Source organism: Hyalella azteca, unplaced genomic scaffold, assembly GCF_000764305.2.
Source record: "Hyalella azteca isolate HAZT.00-mixed unplaced genomic scaffold, Hazt_2.0.2 contig9370, whole genome shotgun sequence".
Taxonomy (NCBI): Eukaryota; Metazoa; Arthropoda; class Malacostraca; order Amphipoda; family Hyalellidae; genus Hyalella; species Hyalella azteca.
In genome coordinates, this window is record NW_025939444.1 from 149,007 (window position 1) to 175,580 (window position 26,574).

Genomic DNA, 26,574 nt, shown 5'->3' on the forward strand with positions numbered 1-26,574 from the left:
ACTGAAGGTTCAATGCTGAGCAGTGCAGACTGAAGGTTCAATGCTGAGCAGTGCAGACTGAAGGTTCAATGCTGAGCAGTGCAGACTGAAGGTTCAATGCTGAGCAGTGTAGACTGAAGGTTCAGTGCTGAGCAGAGCAGACTGAAGGTTCAGTGCTGAGCAGACTGAAGGTTCAATGCTGAGCAGTGCAGACTGAAGGTTCAATGCTGAGCAGTGCAGACTGAAGGTTCAATGCTGAGCAGTGTAGACTGAAGGTTCAATGCTGAGCAGTGCAGACTGAAGGTTCAATGCTGAGCAGTGCAGACTGAAAGTTCAATGCTGATTAGTGAAGACAGAATTTTCAATGCTGAGTAGTGTCGACTGAAGGTTCAATGCTGAGCAGTGCAGACTGAAGGTTCGATGCTGAGCAGTTCAGACTGAAGGTTCAATGCTGATGCTACGTGCTTATCACTAAAATACGAAGTCAAATGTCAAAATATTATAAAAAATTAGAATTTGTTGGCACCGATACTCTATAAAGTACATTGCAATTCGATGATCATTGTCTGTTCGGCAACGTGGCTGTAGGTTCTCCTTGATTCCGGTTACAATTTAGAACTAAACCCCGACTTCACTTTTATTCATTAATTTACTCACTTTGACATAAAAAGAATCCTTATCTCATATACTCAACTTCCCTTGGTATACAAAAATAACCCGTATTTTCCATACTTCATTTTTTATGGTCTGAATATAACCCATATTCCCCAATACTTTACTTACTTTGGGTGGCCGAGATGACGGCAGGTAAGACGGGCGACGGCTGCAGGCAGGCCCGTGGAGAGGACGTACGCCCACTGCCCGTTGTGGAGGACCGTGAGGCGGCCGTCACGGGCGTTCAGGCCCTGCACGAGGCGCACCAGCTCGCCTGAAGGTGGGGCGCCTGACCGAAGTCCTGGAATGAAAACATATGCTGTTTTATCTCCAAATTTGAGAGACGTTTTTTCGTCACTAATCAGCTCTCGATTGATTAGTATTAAAAAAAAACTCTGGAATGAAAGCATATGCTATTTTATTTACAAATTTGAGAGACGTTTTTTCGTCACTAATCAAATCTAGATTGATTAGTATTAAAAAAACTACTTCGAATGAAGGCATCCTCTACTCCAGCTATAGATTTTAGTGATTGTTTATTTCGGTACATTTTAGGACCAGGCAAATTAGCAATAAACAAAATTACGGTAGAAGAAGTAAATCATTATCGCCGAGTAGGTGTATAAAATATGAAACAATGCACTAAGCTTAAGTGGACAAATCCGACCGAGCTAATAGCACAGGAAAAGGACCACTCGGCACTTGTTATGTTTGTAATTTAACACTTCATACTCTGCGTACAAGAACAATATCTTGCTGTACTCTCGTACAGGAACAATATCTTGCTGTACTCTCAGTACAGGAACAATATCTTGCTGTACTCTCAGTACGGGAACAATAGGGTAACGTGGGGCAGCGCGCCCCCCACTTTTTTTAAACTAAAATTTTGACGAAGTTTTAATTGATACGAGGTGGTTCTTTGTTTTGTTTAAAGGTGCAACTAATGAGGAATGTATGATGTGAATTAGGCGCCTATAGAGTTATTCAATTTTTAATGAAACATTATTTTGTAAAAAGTGTCAAAATGGGCCCATTGCCCCACCCCTGGGGCTGTCTCTTATACACATCTAGATGTGTATAAGAGACAGACTCTCAGTACAGGAACAATATCTTGCTGTACTCTCAGCACAGGAACAATATCTTGCTGTACTCGCAGTACAGGAACAATATCTTGCTGTACTCGCAGTACAGGAACAATATCTTGCTGTACTCGCAGTACAGGAACAATATCTTGCTGTACTCTCAGTACAGGAACAATATCTTGCTGTACTCTCAGTACAGGAACAATATCTTGCTGTACTCGCAGTACAGGAACAATATCTTGCTGTACTCGCAGTACAGGAACAATATCTTGCTGTACTCGCAGTACAGGAACAATATCTTGCTGTACTCGCAGTACAGGAACAATATCTTGCTGTACTCTCAGCACAGGAACAATATCTTGCTGTACTCGCAGTACAGGAACAATATCTTGCTGTACTCTCAGCACAGGAAGTACGTACGACTGCAGCGTTTAAGCACAACCCTCAGGAAGCAATCATGTCGGCGACCGTGAAAAGCGCTGGTCAATTCTTATCTGGCTTTCCTTTTGCTCGGCTGACGGTGATAACCGGCAACGGTTATGAGGGAGTAAAGTACAGTTCTTGGTATGTAAGCTTTCACTTCCTGAAGTTGATCCGTTTACTCTTCGTAAATCGAATTTTTACAAAAGTAGTTGCTTCGATGGTTCTTAATGTCAAGTCGGTACGGTCATTTCCACGTGCGGCATTTGTCGTGTTCTTCTCTCAATTTTAAATATTTCTCGACATTTAATAATATGTATTTTACAAACGCTTTCGAATGTCATTGTTGTTTATCACGCAGATTGTGAATTGTTTATCACGCAGATTCTTTCCGTCCGAGACTTTGCTTTCGTTGACCTACGCTCAAACACAACGATTTATTACACGCGCCTACGATAAACTGGATCAGCTTGAGCAAAGTTGAACTAATCGTTGTTACTCGATGGAAAATGGTAATAATGCTTGCAAGTCTCAAGGACAAACAATATGACAATCAAAAGAATACAACACGCACGTCGCTTCTCATGAGCTGCCGAGCTAGCAGGATTAATTGCAACTTCAAGCGCGGGCGCAAACATGACGCTTCCGATCACTGATAAGCGACGTCCTAAGACTGAAACGCTAGTGTCTTATGATTGATAAATACGCATGCGCAACATGAATAGCCTGAGATTACAACGTGCCTGATAAGCAAGTGCAACATGACTAGCGCACGGTTAATTCATGACTCATTTATGAGGAATACCATCCGACTGACATGTGGCGTATCACGGATAAGAGAAGTTCATTCGACTAGCGTACGAAATTTTATAGTGTGTTGGTCTAGTGGGTGCTAATGGTCCAGCGTTTAATGTGTAGCAGCGCCCTTTGATCTCAGCATGCACTGGCAGGGTCTACAGCTTCACACGGAGGTCAGTGACTGCAGCACTTTGCGATGTCAGCTTCCTGGCGGTCAGGAAGTGAAGTGCTGCGAACCAGACGCGGTTCACACGGGTTCTGTTCGATTATCGCAAGACACTGGGTTCACGAACGCGGTTTGCAGCATGTTTCGATTATTACATTGGTTGCAGCATGTTTCGATTATTACATTGGTTGCAGTATGTTTCGATTATTAAATACTGGAAGAATTTTGAATGTCTCTCACTGTACAGTATAAGAACAAATGTACAGTATAAGAAACAATGTGAACAAAGTGCTTGCTGCATATGAAATGGTCCAGCAGCAGGTTTGGTGATATGTACAACTCACTGGGTGACTAGAATCAAATAGAGTTCAAACCTTGAACTATTATTGGAGATATGTGAGCGAACCTGGAAGTTTTTTTTCAGTTTTAAAAAGTAAGAGAAGAAAGACGGCAAAAACCTATGCAACCGGTGCCAGCAAGGTGGAAATTCCCAGACGGGCTCTGCCAGCCAACGGCAGAGGTAGCCACTGTCGACAACCTGCAGACTCTGTGATGGCCGAAAAATTTCCTGGGGAAGGCCTGGGCATATAAACGATATCGTTAAAAACAACGATCTCATAGGCATGGCTGTGTCAGTGGACACTCAGGCCAATAGATCGAGCTTTGGTAATGGCGTTTTCCACGATTGGATATTAGAACTACCTTAGGCTTGGTTCAAACCACACTGCCGGGCATATGCCAGTCATGGTCTAGTGTAATAGTATAAAATAATTCATTTATATAGAAGCAATGGTGCCAGCCATGCAAGACACCTGCCATGCCAGGCTCGGTCCAGCCATGATAAAGGCAAAAGATATTTTGACCGGGACGTGACTGAAGCGTTGCCAACAATTTTTTTTGCCGAGTATATCAGATTGCCGGATCAACACACCAGATTTTAGCAAGCATACCAGATTAAACATATCCATACCGGACACCATCTCAACATACCAGATTTGTGAGATGAAATATATCGATTGGATATATTATCGAAATATTATATCGCTATCGCATACAAATCAACGAACCGGGCTGAACAATATTCCACCAAAGTGATACTAAATATGAATGTCATGTCAAGAAGACACGAGAATCGCTAACTTGAACATGCTCGTCAATAACATAGCTAATTATTAGCACATACGTTTAATTTGTGATTTAGAGCTTTAGACAACAGACGCCTTTGACTCTGAGGATGCGACATCCCCTGCCCTGTCGCCTCTGCACATACAAAAAAGAAAACAGAAAGAAGGAAAGAAAGAATAGTCGAGAAGCCGCCACCCGCCGGCGGCCGACCACCCCAAGCAGCCTATGTTGGCAATTAAGGAGGCCGAATACTAGACTGACCTTCAGTCCATCGGTGCATCGTTCGTCCTTCGTAGCCCGCAGCAGCGCTGGGCAAAAAAAAACTAAAGATCATCCATGTGACAACTCTGCACACACGCTGAACTGCAGCTTCTCTTACTGAACTGCTGCCTTATTATCCTACTGAACTACTGCCCTACGTACAGTCTAACAGAGCAGCCGCCTCGCAGTTTTACTGAGCTGCTGCCACGCAGTATGACTGAGCTGGGCTAATACAGTATGACTAATACAGTCATTCAGAATTCCCACTAACAGTCTAACTGGGTTGACACTCCAGTGGACTTTGGACTGCGTGACAACTGGCTTGCCACAGTTATACTGTGTTACTACTTATTCTCTCTAATAAAAACAGGTCCAAGTGACTGGCTGACATGCAGTTTCGCCATTCAATTCAACTGCCATTTAATACGACTGAGCCACTGCTCTATTGCCGTATTGCTCTAAAATGCAGCTCTACTGCCACACCTATATACTACGTTCTAGCCGTACTAAACTAATGTCTACTTCGCTGAACTATTGTTTATCTCGCTGTGACTCTGCGGTCAAAATGAAATAATGTCACAGAACACTATTGAACTTCTGCTACCCTGTCTGATAAGAAGCAGCAATGCTTCTTACATAACCGCTGTTTCGGTCCTACGGATTCGCTGTGTTAGCCATACTGAAATGCATGCTGATTCCAAAATAAACATTTTCCAACTTAATTTTTTTATAATAAGCTGCCATGCGGTCCAGCTGGTTTTTAATGACTCTCACTAACCAATTTGTTACTGCATTTTATATTAGCTATAATGTTTGCAGAACCTCTACAGCTGATGAATACAAGTTAACCACAAGCTGGAAAATTTAAGCGTCATAAATACAATGAATGAAGTTCGCGTCCAATCATTTTCATGCCCAGCCAGTGTTTTGGTTGCAATACTTGAGTGTCGCCCTTCACAGCAGCAGCGGCTGATGTACAGCACTTCCGTCTACAGGCGATGCCAGCGCTCAGGCTGGTCCGTTATTTGCTGTGGATGAGCAGAGGAGCTGCGAGCCGCATGCAGATGATGGCAACGAGAAAATAACGATTTTTTGGCGATAACGTAGAATTCATGGAAATATGAAACTGAGACCTTTTTAATAAATTATATATTTACTATATAACATTCAATTGCTACAACTGATTCTTGAGGAAAAAAAATAGTGTTTTGAGGTCATGAAAAGTGCGAGAATCATTAAAAAACATTGGATTACACAATAATATTTAACACAAGTGCTTGTGTTCATAATCCTACATGATAACATTTCTGTTTCCATTAATTAAACTTTCGTGACAAACAGAGCAGCGGAGCGTTGAACCATTACTCTGCCACCACTGCCGTTCAGTCGTGTTAAGATCATTACCTATGGCGCGTTGAGATCTCCTAAAAAGCTCGTGTTTGCACAAGCTTGCAGGAGGAAGCAGCGGGCGATTCCGTTAAAATCACGCCTGTGTTCCTGCATCTCTTCTTTCGTTGGTAACGAGAAAAAATAACGTTTCAGCATCGATCAAAAAAGTGATGGAAAAAGTATGCAACAACGGACCGCGTGCGCACTTTCAGCTCAAGGTTTTCTATCTCGTTTGTTAAACTAGGAAACATGTTGGCCGGACACGAAACAGCGATTGAGGAACTGCACATTTTAAAGTTTATGACGAAATCGTAATGCCGTGGGTCTTATGATAAAGTTTATTGTTTTTTATTGCGATAATCGCGGCAAACGCGCGTCAATAATCATTGATTTTGTTCACAGATTGGTGTGGTATTTGGCACAGAGAATTATTAAAAGTTTTTATGCAGAGTTAGTTCTACGGTAATTTCCCAGTACAACATCCAATACTATGGATGTTCGATGTTTAGCGCAAGTTCGATGCTGCAGCGCAGAGCGTAACTTTATAGGGATACGTAGATAAAGATGGTAATTCTGTATCGCACTCTTCTTGTATTGATTTTCCTTGAGATTTTTCGAGCGTCAAAATACGAAGAAATCCCTTTGTGAAACGAAAATGTATTCAATATATAACTGAAGACCACGCCTCACCTGGGCACTGCAGACAGTGCTGACAGCGCTTGGTGACTGGGTTGAAGACCACGCCTCACCTGGGCACTGCAGACCGTGCTGACAGCGCTTGGTGACGGGGTTGAAGACCATGCCTCACCTGGGCACTGCAGACCGTGCTGACAGCGCTTGGTGACTGGGTTGAAGACCATGCCGTCACCGCACTGCTGCGTGTAGCCCCGGCCGTCCCAGCAGGCGGTGTAGCGGTCGCAGTGCGCAGGGTCTGGGAAGCTTCCGAACGGCGCCTCGCATCGCGGGTCTTGGTCACCCTTAAGAAAATGAAAACAAATTATCATTATACAAAATATAACTCAGTACTCACTGCAGTGAGTGACAGAGAGCGCATTTTCTCCTCATCGAAAACGTGAAGTCACGGACGGACCGACAGACGGACAAACAGACGGACGGACATGGCGAGCACAATAGTGCATTTATCCCATAAATGAGAAAATGCGCTGAAAATAATCAAATCATTGATGATGCGGGGGACTTCGTCTCTATGACACAATTGTACTATAATTCTACACCACTGACGACCCTGCATGGGGTCCAGCTTATAGAAAAAAACAACTGTTTTCACATTTGTATTATCAAAAAGCGGTTATGTGAAATTGTGTTGTCTTTATGTAGTCCTCCTTTAATCGTCTCAAGAACACGAATCAGTAAAACATGGATGCATTTAAAAATAAAGTACGGAAATCTGTAAAACATAAATGAAACATTTTGTATTCCAAAAATTTAATTATCGATGCTCAATTTTAATTGGTTCTATTCAAAAACAGTCCTGATGTAAATAATTTTCGTCTTTAATAATTTGGAAGCATGTTGTAACATAGGTTCAAAAGCCTATATAATAGCCCACAGAATATTTATTCATTGTATAAAGGAAATTACAATATTTTCTGTTGATGTTATTTACCATATAGGATAATATCAAAGAAATCGAGTATAATAGTGCCTACATGGTTTCACTGCATATAGTGCATAAGAAGGAAAATTGACTGACAACAATGCACCAAACAAATATTTTTTATGCAAATGCACAATTAAAATAACTATGTTGTCTGTAACCATTAACCGTAAAGACAACTCATGATATGAACTCGCAATGACTTCGGAGGAAGAAATGCACCAAAAATGTCTTTAATGGAAATGAATTTTGAAATAAGGATCAATTGACGTTTTGATCATAGGAGCCGTTCGCTTAGGTAGAATAGCCAATAGAAGAGATATGATTTTAGATTAGGTGAAAATAAAGATCAAGATATAATAATAATTATTATTATTTTTCTGCAAAGCAGTCATCGTGGCGTCTGGTCCTAACAAACTTCGAGGGCACGTTACACATAAGTTTAATAGCAAGCGGAAAATAAAAAGACGTGCGAAAGGATTAGAATGGATATATGTAAATGACTAAGCACTAGATCCATAGGCTATGCGAGATAGTTATGTATTGATCGAGGCGTCGCCGAAACCCCGGCGACGAAGGAGCCGATGTTACGTAATCCGGCAGACTGTTTAAGTTCTGGCGATGGCGACCGGTAACGCTCTGTCGTCGACGCTTGAATTTAACGCTACAACTTAACGTAACGCTCTGTCGTCGACGCTAGAACTTAACGCTAGAACTTAACGTAACGCTCTGTCGTCGACGCTAGAACTTAACGTAACGCTCTGTCGTCGATATTATAGATGGACGCTGATGATGGCGAGCGCAATCGTCTTCTAGAAGGTAGATCCGACAGGCGCTGCAGATATTCCATGATATTCACTGAGGTTAGGAGTTTAGATCATAGCAGCTACTCTAAATTGAGTGTTATCCATTTGTAGTTTATTGACTAGGGGCATCTAGAACAACCATTACCTTTTCGTGCAGGGTGAGTTAGGGGCATCTAGAATAACCGTTCTAATGCCGTGCAGGGTGAACAGGGTCATCTAGAAAAACTGCTTCATTATCGTGCATGTTGAGCATGGGTTTCTAGAAAAACTGCTTCATGATTGCACAGGGTGTGGGATACCTAGAAAAATTGATTAGTTCCCGTTTAGGGCGACTGGGAGACCTTAAAAAACAGCTTTATTATCTTGCTGAGAGACTAGGGGGCATCTATTCGATTATATCGAATATAACATTGTTCGAAATTGCAATCATTTGCATGATTTGTAACAGGTTGCGCGCTGCAGGATGCGCCGAGGAGCGGCGGGAGGGACAATAAGGAAGTGTCGCGGGAGCTTCGTTTTGCCTGGAGCGTCGGGGGTGCGTCTGCAGCAACGACTTGAAGCCGCTCCGGGCCTAGGCTCTTGCCAGTTATTATTCCTCACTTATGATGGGATATAGAAATGGATTGAAGGGTAAATTTTATTTGAAAACCAACAAATAAAAAATGTAAAATGGCGTCGGAGAAATAAAGTGAAAATTCAATCGAATTAAAAATCAAGAACATGCCCATAAATTGTTCATATTTTGCCAAAATATGTCTGCCGAAATGTAATCTGTGAGAATAAACCCTGTCATTTTAGTGAAAAACGATAATTGACATTAGAATGATCCATTAGAAATATAATAAATCTAACAACTCAAAGGCAGGTAATGGGAATAATAAGAAGTGGAAAACTTTTTAAATTGTTAGTTCAGTTTGGAAACCTATTACCATGAACAGAATAAAATCACGAGCAATACCGAGATTTACGTAATTCTTTACAATGGTAACGTCGGCCGTACATTGTACTTTGACAAGCGATGTGAAGCAGACGCTCAGGCCGTGACTTTGCTGCACCAAAAGCTCGGGCGTAAATAAGTCCCGGAAATAAATTCATTACGCATTATAGCTGAATGAATATTTCTGTACTATAACTTGCATGGCATGCGTAGCAACCGTGAAATATTTCTTCAAAATTTAAGTGCGACTCAATTTTCAAAGGCCCGAATTTTAGGCGTCAGTGTTTTTAGTTCGTACTGTCGTTAAAATAACGTATAGCGTTTTTTTTGCTCCAGATTCATAATATCTGCAGTTTTTATATGCCTGAGAAATGCATGAAGATCAAAATATTCTCCCAAAAAATTTTAAACTTCATAATCAGTAAAAAAATTTAAGCTTTAAATTCATCGTTACTGTAACATATTTAAGCATTCAGCACAGTCTTATTCTAATGGACCTTTGGATTGGTTGTGGTTGTTATAAAAAGAAGTTCCAACTACATGCAGTCTTCACGTCCTTGAATTTGTACGAACAGTCAAGTCCTTGAAGAAGTCTTCACTCACTTAACTGCCTTATTGACGCTGCCTCCCAGCGTCAACTCATTATCCTGCCCGCATTCCTTAACAGTTAATGCCATTGTACTGCAACGGGAAGGCTGTTATTGTCTGCATCGGCCCCTCTAACAATGCTAACAAGCGGGACCTTTAGATGCAAGGCTCCATGTGATCCTGCATTAATGGCCGTGCCCCATGTGAGATATGGAGGATTAAAGAGCTGCGCCAGAAGTTTTATTCTCAATTGAAGCAGGTTTCATTGAAGACCAGAGAATTCGTTTTATTGAGGAATAATTAAATTCAATAAAACGAATTAAATTCAATAAAACATTGAATTCAATGACGAATTCAATAAAACGAATTCTCTGGTCCTCAATGAAACCTGATTAAAGGAACAAATTTTGCCAACCTATACTAATGGAACAAGTCTATACAAAAAGATATTCATTGTTTATTCTTTGATTCATTCCTCGCCATTCAATGTAGGCTTTGACTTGACTGCTGTGCATGGGAATAAGTAACGAGGATGCGTAAATGAGCCTTTTTGTTGTCCACATCTCTAGCGATTCATGCTTTGAAATATTTGCCGTACTATAATAATTCTGAATACTTTGTGCAAAAATAGGAAAAGATAAATTGCTAACATGAAAAAGCAATACATTTTCTTGTGCAGCATCTATTTTGTAAAGAATAATACCCAAAGAATCACGGTGTAGATGGTTGTCTGGTGTTGTTTTCGCTAATATAAAGTATGCATTAAGCTGCAGTGATATAATATTTGATGAAAATACTTGAGGTCACAGATTTTTAGTTTGTGAAAACACTGCGCAGTTAAATATGTCTAGTGAACAAAAACATTTTATCGAGCATCTTTACTCTGAATGCATACCTCAGGAATCAACAAATTTTTTCTCACTTCAGCTCTCAACATAAAAATATGGACAGGGTTACAATGCTTGTTACATTTTCCACATTTCTGAACACAAGCACGAGATTAAGAAGATTTGAGCTAAAATTTGAAGAACATGATTTGCGAATAGGAAGTGATGACGCAATATATCCGCTCTATGAACTCTAACAGATCGCATCCGAGGTCACAAGTCATGCGTTACGTTTGTTTCTTACACAAAAAGATACCGTTCAGGGCCTGTACTACAAAAATAGTTACGAGTTATTAACTCCGTTAGCAAATGCCTCACGGCTTTTCCATCTCAATCCCGCCAATCACAGACGCAAAGGGTTTTACATAGTGAGTTTGTATAGCACGGCCTCGGAAGATACCAAGGTCCTAAACCCTTCAATTATTTTTGACTAAACGACTATACGTAAACAAAGGATAATATAAGAATGCACCAATATATTCTTACATGAACATCATGTTAGTTTCAAGCCATGAAGCCGACCAGCCATACATTGTCCAAATTTCCATAGTCACCCAACTAGTTACGGGACCAATTGAACTCAATTAATAGTTCTGAAATGCAAGAGCGGAGAACATAAAAGTGGCTTTATTATCACGTGTAATTCTCATGGGTTCTGAGCTAATTTCGGGGTGAGCCGAAAGGTCATTCGCTGCTCAGAACTGCCTGGCAAAATGTAATTTGCGTGAGATCTCTGGGAAGGTCGGGCTGTTCGAGGATCAGAAGGGGCAACTGATCGAGGGAAAATGCAAGGGATCTGAAAAATACTCACGCACATCCGGGACTAGAAATCTGAAGACAGGATAAGCTGACTCCAGTTTTTTGTTTTTCTCATAACGGTACCTAAGCTCAAGCTGTTTACAAAAATGAGTACCGTGCGGATTAAAACCATTACTTTTGCACTTCATTTACGTGCTAATCCATTTATTTTGATTGCATTGAACAACAAAAATACTCGGTCAAGTCAGTAAAGATGCGATCAAAGTTCCATTCGAGAGCACGGAACTTGTTTGCTCAAACATGAAGCTGTTGCATGGTTGACTGGCTTATGGGGGAAGTATATTCCATAAATGTTCGAATTTAATCACAATGCGGACAATTATCGCCAGAGTGGAACGTAATTTGTATGAATGGATGGAAATTAACGGTCGCTGTTTCCCACTGACGCTTCACGTTTGAAAAAAAACGAGTCCTCCTCGTCTACATCTTCATCATTGATATCAGGAGCTACCATCGGAATCAAGTTAAAATATTTTGAATAAAAAATATTTTTGGGAACATAAGTTCGCAGTTGAAATTATAAATTAATATAAAATAGTTTCCAAATGTAAATATATTCTGAAATGGGTTACAATTATGAAGTGTATCAGTGAACCGCAGCTACAAGTTGTCTTAGATTTATTGAGCAAATGAGCGATCTTCTCAACATCAGTGGCGTCGGTAATTGGTTTGGGTTAGTAAAACGAGGTTGGGTAAGAAATCTCTTATTTTGCTCTGTAAGAAATAAAACGAGAAAATAAAACGTGCTTAAATGCATTGTTCCACGATGTCTAAAAATTATTCAAGTTGTAGGCAAATGAGAGCAAAAGATGCTAGTGAGCTAGTGTAGCAAAAAAAAAAAAAAAGAATTGTTATGCGTTTAGAATTCATGCACTGCATGTTCCCGAAAGTTCGTTAACAAATGAGGTAATATTAATGAATTTGAGCTTTTTATTTGAGTTATAAAATAATCTTTCTTGATTTGCCGTCTGTACACCGCATGTGGCATCGCTCACGCCGCACACCCGACGCCCCTGAATTGCGCTATTCAGTTAGCACCTCGTCCGTAAAGGGACGTCCATTGTTTGTTCATCGCAAACAACGGATCCTTATAGCTATAAAATTTCCAGCTTATGATGGACAAATACATTTACCCTCAACGATGTAAGCCTATCTTTCGCTAAATCATGTTCGAAAATCTTCTAACAAAAATTGAGAGTGAAATTTGTCTCACGCGTGAACTATTGCACAATTGCCAATTGAATAATCTTGATGCCAGAACATGCTGGTAAGGCCTTCTAATGGTTCCTAAATGCTTACTGTGCTCATGCAAGTACTTAACTGAAGATTCCCCATCCTCAGTTTAAATTTACAAATTTTTATTGTGTCATTATTTAACTGCAGCTCAAATATCCGTTCGTCTCCTAGCAATATTCGCTATAGATCGCAGACCTTTGATTCCTTCCTGCCGTGAGTTGCGAAAGCCACTTCCGCAAGAGGGCGTTGGGCAGTTGGAGGCTCTCTTAGATGAGCGGGGTCGAAGACTCGAGTCAGGATGTGGCCCGTTACTTTACGTTGCTCTGGACACTACGTATTCACGATGCGTATTTACATTACGCCGAAGATGCTGTATTCACGAAACGTATTCACACCACGTTAAAGATACCGTATTCACGATACTCATTCTCACTACGTTAAATATTCGCTATACGTTTTGCACTTCGCATCTTTAACGTGCTCTGTCTGGGTGTAGCTATATGCCCTTAATTGTGACATCGACCGATCCTAGGGTATGCTGTATGATTTTGAAAAACAGTGTTATTTGATTGGTTTTGGACGGAGCCTGTCTATCTCTCCTAATTCAATGCTTATAATTATCTTGGAGCTGCCATTCTCGGATCATTTGTAACAGTTAATTTCATACCTGATGCGTCCATAATTCTTCGATCTTTTCTCGATGAAAAAGCTAGTTATTAACATTTTATCTAAACTTTGTCATTCAATAAATGCTTAAAATTCCGATTACGACTTTTCTAGCAAGCAACCTCGTCGGATGACATAGACAAATTAATGAGCTGTCATTATCTAAATAGTTGGGTTCTTGTGGCGGCTCTCCCGCAACTTAAAATAAAAGCCATGACAATCTATTAGTTATTCCTACCTGTTATATATATAGCTATGTGCTATACTTACGATAAGTTTCAGTTTCACATTAAGATTGCTCGCTCTGAAAATGTGAGGCATCAAATATAATTCTTAGCACATATGCTCAGTGGAATAAAAGCGTGTGTTATTTCCATACAAATGTTTATTTATGCGGCGGGATCACATGCAGATTCGTGAGCCATCAACGCCGAACATGGACACAGTTATAATAACATATTGCATATTAAACAGTTTCACAATAACGGGTCTTAAAATTTTGACGTTAAAATTAGTTAAAAGGAAATTTAAGATTAAATTGTAAAAGTTTGTCACTAATGCTGTTGGGTCTGGCAGACCAAGCCTATCACTTACCGATGCTGATGATCCGAGAAGAGAAGCCAGCAGCACAATTGAGATTCCAAGCACTGCCATGATGCCTCTGTTAGCTGCTCACGAGTATTTTGTTTCACTGAGATAAATTCTAATTGAAATTCAAAGCTACAGAGCAAATGCGATGCTTAGAGAGATAAATAACAAATATCGAAAAATGTTTGCACTTAACAACAGATAATTTTCTGATTCGGTTTGAAGCTACAAACATTAAAGTATAAAATTCCTTTAAAATCTAATTTTAAATTTGGTATGTTTTCAACACTCTAAAAACATTCACTGAGATTAATTTTAAAGCACCGAGACTAGTTTTATATCAATTTCAAAGTTAATGGTTTGTGCAGGCTATTATATATCTAACACAATTGTTTAAAACTTTCCACGACTACTTCAACATTTGTCACGATGAAAGTGTCCAGCTTGCTCGTAAAAATTGTTCCCCTTTCATCGTTACTATAGCTCTGAAAAAAACGTGTTAAATATAATGAATTAGTTTGTAATTTCAAGTATTATATTTTATGATTACAAATAATAACAGAATTTAACAGTTGTCGATTTGTACAGAATGGCTGGTACAAGTATGATGGAGGGACTTATGCAATCTTAATAAGGTAATAATTATCTCATAATATAACAATGGAATTGTTAATTATATGTATATAACGTGGCATATACATAATAATATATGGACACGATGGCCTATTATCGAGACAGGGACACAGAGTCTGGCCTTGCATTGATATCTGGATGAAGAACCTTGCTACAGTTCGTGGTTCACTGGAGGTCAAATGAACATCGCGAAGCACCGAGTCATGCTTTTTATCATCCTCACTGTCATGCTCACTGTCATGCTCACTTCTTGCTCAACTTGGTAATAACTGCAGCATAACGGCTGGTGCGCTCTGTATGAACGTCATCGAGACCGAGTCATTGGCGTTCACCATGTAATGCATCGCGTGCGAACTCGCGTTTAAAGATGCTATAAGTTTTTCATAGATTCAACATCACTTGCTGCGTCCCCAACACACTGCATTATATTGCGATGCTCTTGAGAAGGTATCTGCCGAATTGAGATTAGTTCTAAAAATTCTTCGCGGGTTTATTTTTACTTCTATTATTGGTTTGTTGAGCCTATTGGTTTTAAGGTGGTAGTAGAAGAATAATATTCAGCTAAATTTTTGTCCTGCAGCGTTTTGGGGCGGTTATATGAAGATGAACTTTAGTTGTTCCAGCACCTTTTGTACCTTTTACACGTAGTTCTCTTTAGATGTTAAGAACAGCCTTGACATGCATATATTCATCGGGTTCAACCTTATTGCTTATGCTAGTTAATGTACTGATTATGAATATCCGGGATCCGCTTAGAAATCAAACAACATGCAAAACAACAAAGGAAAAATATATGAAAATTTCTCTCAGTTTGTGGTCATTTTTTCTCAATTATACCACGGCTCACCAACGATCATTTACCGCAGCACGTCACTATGATTGACCAATGATTTCTGCAATTGCAGAAAACTAACCACCCATAAATACTGACCACTAATCTGACCATTAATCAGACTCAAATGAGGTCAAGGCTAGGAATTGATCAGTAAACATTCCACCCCGTAGCACTTGATCCATAGGCGGTCGGCAGCGGTGGCGCGGATCAAGTGCAGGCGTTTCATGGTCTGAGCGGCGACACGCAAGGAGCTATTAATTGGGGCCTCCGTCCGTGTAATGCTGGGGACTAGTGGCTGCTGCTGCTGGTGACTAGTGGCTGCTGCTGGGGACTAGTGGCTGCTGCTGGCGACTAGTGGCTGCTGCTAGCGACTAGTGGCTGCTGCTGGCGACTAGGGGCTGCTGCTGGCGGATAGTGGCTGCTGCTAGCGACTAGTGGCTGCTGCTGGCGACTAGTGGCTGCTGCTGGCGACTAGTGGCTGCTGCGCTGGGGACTAGCTACAGGTGGTGCTGAGGTTGATTTGCCGCCATGCGGCTTGTCAACAGCTTGTCAATAGTTTTTCAACAGCTATCAATAGCTTGTCAATGACTTGTCAACAGCTTGTCAATAGCTTGCCAAGAGCTTATCTTGTCAACAATAACAACAATCTTATCTTAATAGCTTGTCAACCGCTTGTCAACAGTCACTGCTCTGACCTGAAGATCTAGTGGAGCTTAGCGCCCCTCACGGCCACCGCTGCCGTTGCTCCGACATGCCGTGTCGTGCTGTCCTGCCACGGCCTTCACGGCACGTGATCCGAGACTTGCCATGAGACCTGAGACACGTCACGTGCTTCGAGGCGCACGTGGCTAACCATGAGCGCTGAGACATGCCACGCGTTCCAAGGCGCACCATGAGCGCTGAGACATGCCGCGCGTTCCAAGGCGCACCATGAGCGCTGAGACATGCCACGCGTTCCAAGGCGCACCATGAGCGCTGAGACATGCCACGCTTTCCAAGGCGCACCATGAGCGCTGAGACATGCCACGCGTTCCAAGGCGCACCATGAGATCTGAGACATGCCACGCGTTCCAAGGCGCACCATGAGCGCTGAGGCATGCCACTATTGCTTGCAGGAACAAGTTCTGAGCACAGGGATACACCACATGCTTGAGGACCCAACACGGGAGTAGAGACGAGCGCAGAACACAGATGTACTGTAAGTAACGGGATCGGAGAATTTGCCAGTATACCAAGCAGGTTACTCGTTTATAGTTTGACAAAATAATTTCAACGCGGCGAGTGATAGTCAGGCAAAGCACCATTTCGCATTCGCTGATTGCCTGTCATATAAAATACCGAGCATTTGCTATGACATGCTCTGTTATGCGCATCGTTATTAATTGCCAAAATAAGTTAAAACAGTAATCTATGGGCATCAATAAGATGAAAATGGGTAATTTTTGCATTATCGACGAAAATTTTTGAGGAAAAAATTAGTAAAGCTGGTATATAAGATCATCACTGAGTAGCTTCGCGCTGCATGGTCCGTTTACGACGATTCAAAGCAAGATGCAAGGCGTAAGCTTGAGGTAGGCAGAAACGTGATGAATTAGGAGTAGTAAGCAGTTTTGTTTGACGTAAATGCACGTCTTATTTGCATAATTAAACACATTAAAAATTTAAAATGCATTTTAGCAATGAACTTGCAGTATTCATATTGGGAGTCAATCTAAATTCAACGAAGAAGTATAATTTGAAGGAAAATCGGTACCATTTTTCCAATGTTAAAAAAAAGTTAGCAGATCAGGCTCGAATATATAGCTTTGAATAATTTCATCCTTATGACCTTCAACAAATCAATTTTAATTATATTCTTGTTGCCGTCAATAATTGAATTTCTGTGCAGTATTGTCCGTGAATTACCATTGTATATTATGGACCAAATTGCTGCCGAATTATGGGCTACACATAGTAACAACATTAGGTCTTACATTGATAACAATATCATGTCCATCGCATCAGGACAATAGTTAACCTCATTCACAAAGAACTCTATTCTCACGCTTCACTTCGTAATTATTAAAGCTTTACTTCTAATGATAACCTAAAGACGAGGAAGTGCGCGGACACATATGATCAATTATGAAATAATTGCTTTGAACTTGACTCTGCGGATGCCATAACCCTTAGGAAACTGAATGAGATTCCCAGGCATTTGTTCCTCGCCAGTTGGGGTTCCCAGGGAGGATGGCCAACTCTAGTGCACCAGTGATGGTGCTTTATAATAAATGCTTCCTCACGAAAAGTTAAATAAATATATGCCCCCTCACAATGGTATATGCAACGCATGTAATTCTGCTCACATTTGTCGAATCTTAGAACAATTTGAAGTATCAGGAATCAGGGCCATTTTGGGAGGATGTCGATGGGAATAGTTCACCACGAGCATACATTGTTACCAGCTGCAAAATGATAAATAAGAAAATTTTATGTTATCACATCAGTTTCAAAAATCTTTCCAAATTTTTCAATTCATATATTGAGCGTTTCTCCGGTTTTATTTCAAGACTCAGCTTTTGGTTGTAAGACGATGAAATACAAGTGGATTAATGTCATAGCTGTATTTCAGACGACGGATGTGCATTCTTAGGTGACGTTGAATGGGAAACTCCACAATATCGACAGAAAGGGTAGAATGCACCACGAAAGAGGAGTTTTTAAACTTGCATAGGTAACACGGTAGCCTTTAGCTGCAAATTCTTCACTCGCTACATTAACAAATAATAGTATTCTAAACGTCAGGAAGATAACGTATCCGTTAGATGAACAATGTTATAAAAATTCTATGTTCCGCATCAGTCTATGCAAGGACTTTTAAATCAATCAACGTAGTATCTCTTTATCTCACTACAACATTAGTGTCAGGCGTCGTGGCTTCAGGTGAGCAATGCCATCGCCCGTAGCATCTGTGCGACAAACGTTACTCTTAGAAATTTACAGCTAATTTTAAATTTATTATCGGGTTATTTTTATAACTTTTTGTCGTATTTTATCTGGTGGCGTTGCAGATCTACTTGCAAAATCCAGTAGCGTGACTTTAGAAGCCTTGAATTTCTATATTATTATACCTTGAGTTTACAGGATAAAGGACATAGCAAGATAATTTCAACGTGAAGTGCGAGCGCTTATTGATCCAAAAAACGGCTTCAAGGTTGTCGTCGAGACGAGAAGCTCGGATAAAAAATAATCTAACGAAATTGTAGCGGTGGCACTTGATCCACCGCATTTTTCCACTATCACAATCATTCAATCTAACGCAGCTTGAAGAGAAGGAGTCCTAAATTAGCTTATTCCATATCAATGTGCTCAGTAGAAAACGACGCACTACTCAATGATATAATTAAGTTGAAACCCAAGGTTTCTTGCGCTTTTGATTTGTTTCAACGTTTGTTGGACAGCTACCTTCACTTTTGAATGAGTTATGTAGAGACCATTGCATTCATGACCATGAATGGCTACATGTGGAGGTAAAGAATTCCAGTATTTATATCATAGCCGTCTCGTGCGGAGCAAGTTTTTTTACCCGGATATCAATGGATTTTTTCAATAGCCCACAACCGCATTGAGATTTGAGTCATATGATTCTTATAGCTTTAGTTTATAGATAAAAAAGTTGATGCCTTGCTTTTGATAGAACGGGTTTCCAAAAATCTGCGCGTTGGAGCTGGACATAAATATCACATTGCAGAATTTTGAATCCAAATTTTAACATTGAACAAAAAATATATATATATCTGAATGAAAACGATCAAAAGTGTCTCATAAACAGAGCTCATTTTCCGCTACCAAAATATCATATTATGCAAGGTTTTGCTCCGCTCAGGAGCGAAGTATACTGTATGCAGGCGAAGTGAAAAATACAGGCATTGCACGTAAATACACCTTCTTCTACAGATACAGTAACCGTAGCAAGTGCTATTCTTACCTAAAGGGCTGGTAATGATAGTTCTGTCACAGGAAAATGTATTCATAATCCTTCTACGGATACTTTGGCTATCATCACCGCTATTCCTACATAAAAGGCTGTTAATTAATGATAGTGTGAAAGTATTTACATTATTCTACCGATACTCTAACTATCGTCAAGTATGATCGTACTCATAGGTAACTGGAGCAACCATCAGTAATTAGACGAAGGTTAAAAAGAACCATAGTGTATACACGGGCAAATAACTAGCCGCTGTGTAAATAGATCCAAGGCTGCCGTGATCGTCCCTGATGCCCTTGCCGTTGGCACTCGAATATTCAGTCGCGTTCAGATTTACCGTGAGCAATTTGCGGTGAAATTGATTGAAAAAAATTGATTGAAATAAACTTCTGCACTAATGCAGATATACAGTGGTTGAGATTCAGTATTTTCTTTCTAAATTACGCGTTTAGCGTCATATGATATCCTTACTAATTTACTTAAAATGACAACAATCGAAACCACGAAGAACAGAAGTCAAAAGTTCGTTATTTTGCAGTGGCCCGAAATCACGCAAACTTTGTTTCGTCGTAGAACTTTCGAAAAATACTGTAGATTTTTCTTCAAATTCTATTGTTAAGTTTGTTAGAAACGGCCTGTTAATATATGTAGGTGCATGCTAGTTAATAAGTGTTAACTATTCTTATATTTTTGATTAAGAATTGAGTTTACTGGCTAAAAGCATTTTAACCCTTTAATCAGCGTAAATGAATTTATTGCGCCACAATATTTTAATTTTTTTGTTGGCCCGTTTTCCTAACAGTTCTCGACTGCATTCGGATGACACGAAATTTAATGTCGAGATATGTATATGCTTAATTTAACTTTGCTACGGGTGAAATTGTACCATAACGCAGCTTCCGCAGAATATCTTTAAATAAAAAATACTGGTATTTCTTGATGATACGTTACAAGCTTGATTCTGAGCAGACAATGAATCGCATTGTCATATCTTCGGGCACGCAATGATGATGGAATCAAATTCAAGTGTTCATCTAGATTCTCACGCACCATATTTTTTCTTGTATTCAGCCAGTGGCAATTGAAATACCTTGAAAATATATTTTTTAGCTAGTAAGTTGTTTTATAAAAAATGCAATTCGAACAATAGCAAGAGCGACTGCGCCAATGTTGTTTTTGTCAAGTTCAGAAAAATCATTTTCCTCAATTTAGAAACCCAATAGCATATGCAGATAAAAAAAGTCCAAATAACACGACATTTATAGCTGCCACAATCTTAGTTGGTGTGATAGTATCGATATTCTTTGGCGAGGTGCGCACGTGTTGGAGAGCAGGCAGGAACACCACACGACACACTCACTACACGGCCGATGCAACACTGACGCTGTAGTGCACTAACCACCTGCTTGCTGGTGAGCAACCGTCTGGGCCGCTGTTTCGCTTTTGGTATGTAGATTCATGAAAATACTTTTTTGAAAATATTGCAGAATTGAATGGAAATATTCATGGAGAACTGATTGGAAATCATGAATTACAGTTCATAGTCATACCGTGTGGTGTGAATGATGAAAAAAAAACTAAATTTTCTACGCCATATACCAATTATTTTGAGCGCTCAGTCATAGCAATCTTATACCATTGAATTCGAAATGCGAACTAAAAAGATGCATAGTTTGCGAATTCACCTCTTTTTCAATATTCTCAAAATATCAAATTCTCAAAGGAGCATTATTTTTTAAAAAAATGTAAATGATAAAGTGCTAAAAAGTTTTTATCTTGTAAAGAGTATATTTTTTGAATAACAATCTAAATTCTATACTTTGCAAGCCATTTTAATCCTCAACAGGTTCTTTTTATTTATAGATCCACATGCATATTTGGAACAAGTCACTGTTGTGAAATTCCCCCACAAGTTTTCAGCAATTCCACCGTAGCGATGCAGGCGCTGCAGCGCGCTCCTCTTATGACAATAGCTTAGGAGGCTCTCTGAACTTGATGGCCTTGCTAGCTGGCGTTAGTCTCTGACTGGCAATATATCTAATAGAATAAATCTTGTCGGCTTGCATAACAGGAATTTTGTCATTAAATTAAAAATGTAAAATTAATACAGCATTTGATTAACATTAATTTAAATCACGAGGAAATTGAGCCAAGTTCGTGTTCGTCATATTTGGATGTGTGAGAGGAGAGCAAACGCGAATACAAATCGTTACTGCACAATAATGAAATTAATTTGATGGATATTTTTTAAAGTTGATACTTCCTTGAGAATAGTTAGCGAAATGAATAGAAACATGTCACATATTTTATGAACTGAAATACAAGACAGCAGTCCATGTACCTGCCCGGTATGAAAGCCCTTGCAAAGACGTGGCAAGCGTGGCCATGGTCGAATTAATATATTAATTCAACCATGAGTGTGACAACCAACGGAATTTTCTTACGTGCTGGTGGAGCTTAGGTAACTTTCCTACTAAGTGGTGGAGTCAACGCCACTTTTGTACGTTTTGGTCGAGCTAGCCTATTTTCCGTGAGTAGTTTTTCAGCTCAATACTTTTTATGCGTGTAGGGGTGAAGCTGACGTTTTCATGCGTAGTGACGAAGCTGTAGTCGTTTTCATACGTAGTAGTGAAGCTGTAGTCGTTTTCATACATAGTGGTGAAGCTGACGTCGTTTTCACGCGTAGTGACGAAGCTGTAGTCGTTTTCATACGTAGTGGTGAAGCTGACGTCGTTTTCATACGTAGTGGTGAAGTCGACATCATTTTCATACGTAGTAGTGAAGCTGTAGTCGTTTTCATACGTAGTGGTGAAGCTGACGTCGTTTTCAGGCGTATAGTGGCGAAGCTGACGTCTCTCTCCCACTTAGTGGTTGAGCGAAGTTTGTTCGCATGCGTAGCTTTCATGCTTGCGCAACGCAAGTTTCGGCAGACCGGCAGAATTATATCAATAATGAAAACTATAGCGCAATTTGTATTAATATTCAATTCTAATTTGAACCAGACATAAAAGACGGAATAAAATATTCTTAAATGAGATAATACGATGATACGGTCAAGTCTCAGTTCAGTGATGAACATTGCTGGGCTCTGTATTAGAATTAGCTTTTGGCATTTCTTGATTCACTTTTTGTCCCCAGGAAATTAGATTAAACAATTTATCACAGTTTAGGCCCTCATTGAGTAATTATTTGAAATTTTACTAAGTTAAGAGTGTATCTCTCAAATAACAAATTTGCCCTATAAATCTATGATTTTGTAGTTATACCTAATGCCTTGTTTTCTATAAGTCTATCATTGGATTTTTGAGGGGACACACTCTTATATTTTGTTGCATTTATATAATGAAATTAGTCTGACCGCGGTATGAAACTATTTTTTGCTGAAACGTTGGATGAAACTTTTTCATTCAATTCAATTTTAGTTAAAATTCTCTGAAGATCATAGATTCATTGAAAATGAATCTCATATATTAAAAAAAATTAATCAACCGTGGCGATGTTGAAAAATAAACATAAAATGCTCATCTGAATACGGTAAAGGAGCATCAAAGTCTCATCTGAATTTTTGGACGAATGAATGCAAGTTATTAATGACATTGACGCGGAATCTAACTCTGCTTAGATTAGGTTTATAATAATTCATGATCACAATTAATAATATTCTAAACCTACTGTAGATACTTCTATATCAGATGATGAAATTGTCCAATTCTCCCAATTTTTTAGTGATGTCAGGTTGCTTCAAATTAATGTTCGGATCTTAGCATGTTTAAATCGAATAAATAATAAGTCTAAATGGTTACAGTGAAATCCAGTGTGGTGTAGGGTGAGGGAGGAGGCGGTTTTTCTCATGGTGGTTGAGATTTTGAGTTAGAAGTTCCAGCGGCCATCGATCCCTCTTCCCGAATTAGATGCTGTAAATATCACGTATTACGTAGGTTGGAGTGAGGAATTTCAAGTTTCAGTTATTTATTTATGGGTTGAAGTATAATGACGCTGACCAACACGGGCAGCACCTACAACTACAAGGGTTGTTGGTCGTTAGAACATACATGAAATGAAAACAATGGAATAACAATATCAAAAGAATACGGAAAATACACCTGGTGACTCAGTTATGACAGTTAGCAATATTCAATCACGACCAATTTACTTTATTTCTAAAGGATGACTCGGCAGCGCACTTCTTTTTGCTGTTAACTCCACGGCAGCAGACAGAAAATGCCGCTGAGCTAAAGCGCCAGTGGCTAATCATCTAATGTTGCCCACTGGGCATTCTAAACAAAATTCAAAATATTTGATGGCACGATTTAAATATTAAAGCATTATCGCCGTTTACTAAACCTTTCGTTACTTAGAAATTACACGAATGTTATTCGTGTTTGAGAATTGATGATTTACCGACTGGATATTTTTATAATGGTTTAATAATGAAATTGATGAAATCCGAAATAAGCAATCGAGACCAAAATAATTAAGTTACAAATAATTACAGAGGTTGATAATCACGAATTCGAGGGTTTAATAAGATTAATTGCGGCGTTCACAAGAAAAAGCAGTGACAGATATAAATTCAAGTCACTACAAGGGTATGATAACGTCTTGACGTTTCATTGAGATTTTTTCAATTATGAAGTAATTCTGGCTTATTGAAACTCTTGATTTTGTATCTTATAAATGGATGAATTATCATTAGTTGTTTGTTGAAATAGGAAAAGGTAAGATTTTTATTGTTTCAAGTTCAACGTATAGCTCTACAAATGCGCGTAGATGTTTTCATAAGCCCTTCATTTACGCTAAAACTTTCGAGGGCTCAGCTGAGATTGCAATGCTATTGTTAGCCCTCTAAGCAGCGGCTCACTTCCAACACTCATACCTGAAGTAATTTGCTCATAAAGGCTCTGTGTAAACCCGGGCAAAGAACATTTAGACTACCACGAAACAAACATCTATTGATGACCCAAGCCACATCAAAATGGCAAAATATGGTTTACTTATGTATAGAGTTATGTATAGAATAAATACTCCGACTGATTGCACACAGAGATGTAACGGCCGTATGTTATTATAGGCAAAAATGGTCCATTGGTTCCACATCACAGTAATTATAACACACGTCGGAGGAGAAAATCAACCACCAGCCACTTTCATTGCAGAATTAACCAAGCGTTGCCTGCGTCACAGTAATTGGCAATAAACGAGTTCAATCGCGTTTCGCTTCATCAACAGCGCTCTTGAGTAACCAGAGTTAATTAGCTCTCTGGGAGAAGCGCGCCTCCAGATCTCCAAGAACACATCAAAGACAATAAAATGGCGCCGAGAACGCCTCCTAGATAACTGGCTTGCTTAGGCTGCTGGCTCACAAATTGAGGCTTTGAAAATGCTGCTACATTTGTTCAGTTTTAGATTTTATTTTCTGATTTATGTTGGGAATGAGAAGTTAAATGGAAAATTTTGGCAAATTATATTGCAGGAAATGTTATTGTGTACTTCACAAATCAAAGGCAGCATATATGTTTTTTTTATTTAATCACCCCTGAACATGAATTTTTAGTCGTTAGGGTGGAAGCTGAGAAATGTAATTATAATTTTCATTACTTCCAGTAACTGAGTTCAAGATCGAAAAACTTATAAAAAATCTCTTGAGCGATTTCTGTTAAAAAAAATTGTCATAGATTTCAGAGAACACTAAGGTAATTTTTGTTTTCATAAATTTAAGTTTGGAAACGAATAAATATATACTGCGCCAAAACACTTTGAATTTGCACCCTCTGAAGTCCATTGGCACGAATTATTGTGGCCTTAATCTCATTGGACTTGTGAGCCGACGATGATACGTATCAGTTCCCAGATCACAACAAGAAAAGTTTCTATCCATGCAGGCAGGCACGCGGTTTGCAAGCATAAATAAGTCAGTAATTGGACAAAACGATTCCGTAATCTTAGTCGTCGCGGGAGCCCGTATTCCATCGGGCCAATACCGATCCTTCGGAAGCTTTCAGTCAATAAATTTCGCAGTCGGAGAGCATTGGATTCCGATAGCAGATTGAAGGCCGGCGACACACCGACAGAACATCTGGAAATATTGCTGTCGCTGGGAGATGGCAGGTCGCCGCGCACATTCTTATTCCAAGATCAAGGAACTTTTCGATCGCTTCCGTGCACAGCCGACTTTATTTTCCCGGCCAAATTGCTGGGCTATTTTTCTCGAAGTCAACCGACTGTTAAATGAAAGAATAGTGAAATTAGTTGATAATAGTCAACTAATGCAATAGTGCATTAGTTGAAAAATAGAATAATTTGAATTGGCATTATATTGGGAAGCAATAGATTACATAAATGTGAAGTTCTGAGGTCGATCATAAGTTGTTTCAAGTGAATATATGTAAGTTGTAAAACGAATCGCTGAAGACCGAAAAATTCCAATCGCATTAATTGAATTTACCCTAAAATACTTAGTGTGAAATCTATGGTACAAGTTAGCAAGTTAGCTCTGTGATAAACGTTTTGTATACTAAAAATTTGACTTCGAGTTCGGGTGAATGTGGCTATAATATTTTATTATGCCGACACGGTTTTTGAAAAAAAAAAAAATCCTTTTCCATGCGTTGTTAATATTCCACGTATTGACAGAACTACATAACTTTAAATGAAATGACCCACAAGGCAGCGCTGATGTTCGACATTAGATCTTGCAGACATAAACACGAAAATATGTAATGAAGCAGCAAACAGCTTGCCAGAAATTGCTTCTTCAAGTCCATGTAGGCATTAATTTCTTATATTTTAGCCCCTCTTGTAACGGCAAGACAACGCAGAAATCATGGCAGCCGTTGCATTTCCCTAGGGCGTTTTTACAGAAACCATGCGAGTCGCGTTTCTTTGCAAATCATTTCTCACCGGATCAATTTTTTTCAGGAGATTACGGGGTTGGAAAATTCACCATGAAAGAAAACACAAATTGGAAACATTTCATAGCAAGAGATTATTTTTTCCTAAAATTGGCACTGCATGAACTGTTGGTCTTGAAAGCCATTATATGCAATGCCGGTTACCATGCAGACGCGCATGTTTGGAAAACAAACAAAATACCCGAATAAGAAATTGCAAAATATAG

General features: G+C 39.5%; 1 protein-coding gene across 1 annotated transcript in view; it reads right to left on the reverse strand.

The window, feature by feature from the left end:
• Positions 1-14,506, reverse strand: part of LOC108674134 — a 37,092-nt gene extending 22,586 nt beyond the window's left edge. Inside the window, exons 1-5 of the mRNA XM_047881989.1 lie at positions 14,026-14,506; positions 6,624-6,851; positions 1,724-2,137; positions 1,301-1,304; positions 763-934 (exon numbers count right to left, since the gene is read on the reverse strand). Of these exons, the coding sequence (XP_047737945.1) occupies positions 763-934; positions 1,301-1,304; positions 1,724-2,137; positions 6,624-6,851; positions 14,026-14,085 (878 nt within the window). The 5' untranslated portion in view covers positions 14,086-14,506. The remainder of the gene's footprint in view (positions 1-762; positions 935-1,300; positions 1,305-1,723; positions 2,138-6,623; positions 6,852-14,025) is intronic.
• Positions 14,507-26,574: the final 12,068 nt, after the last annotated feature.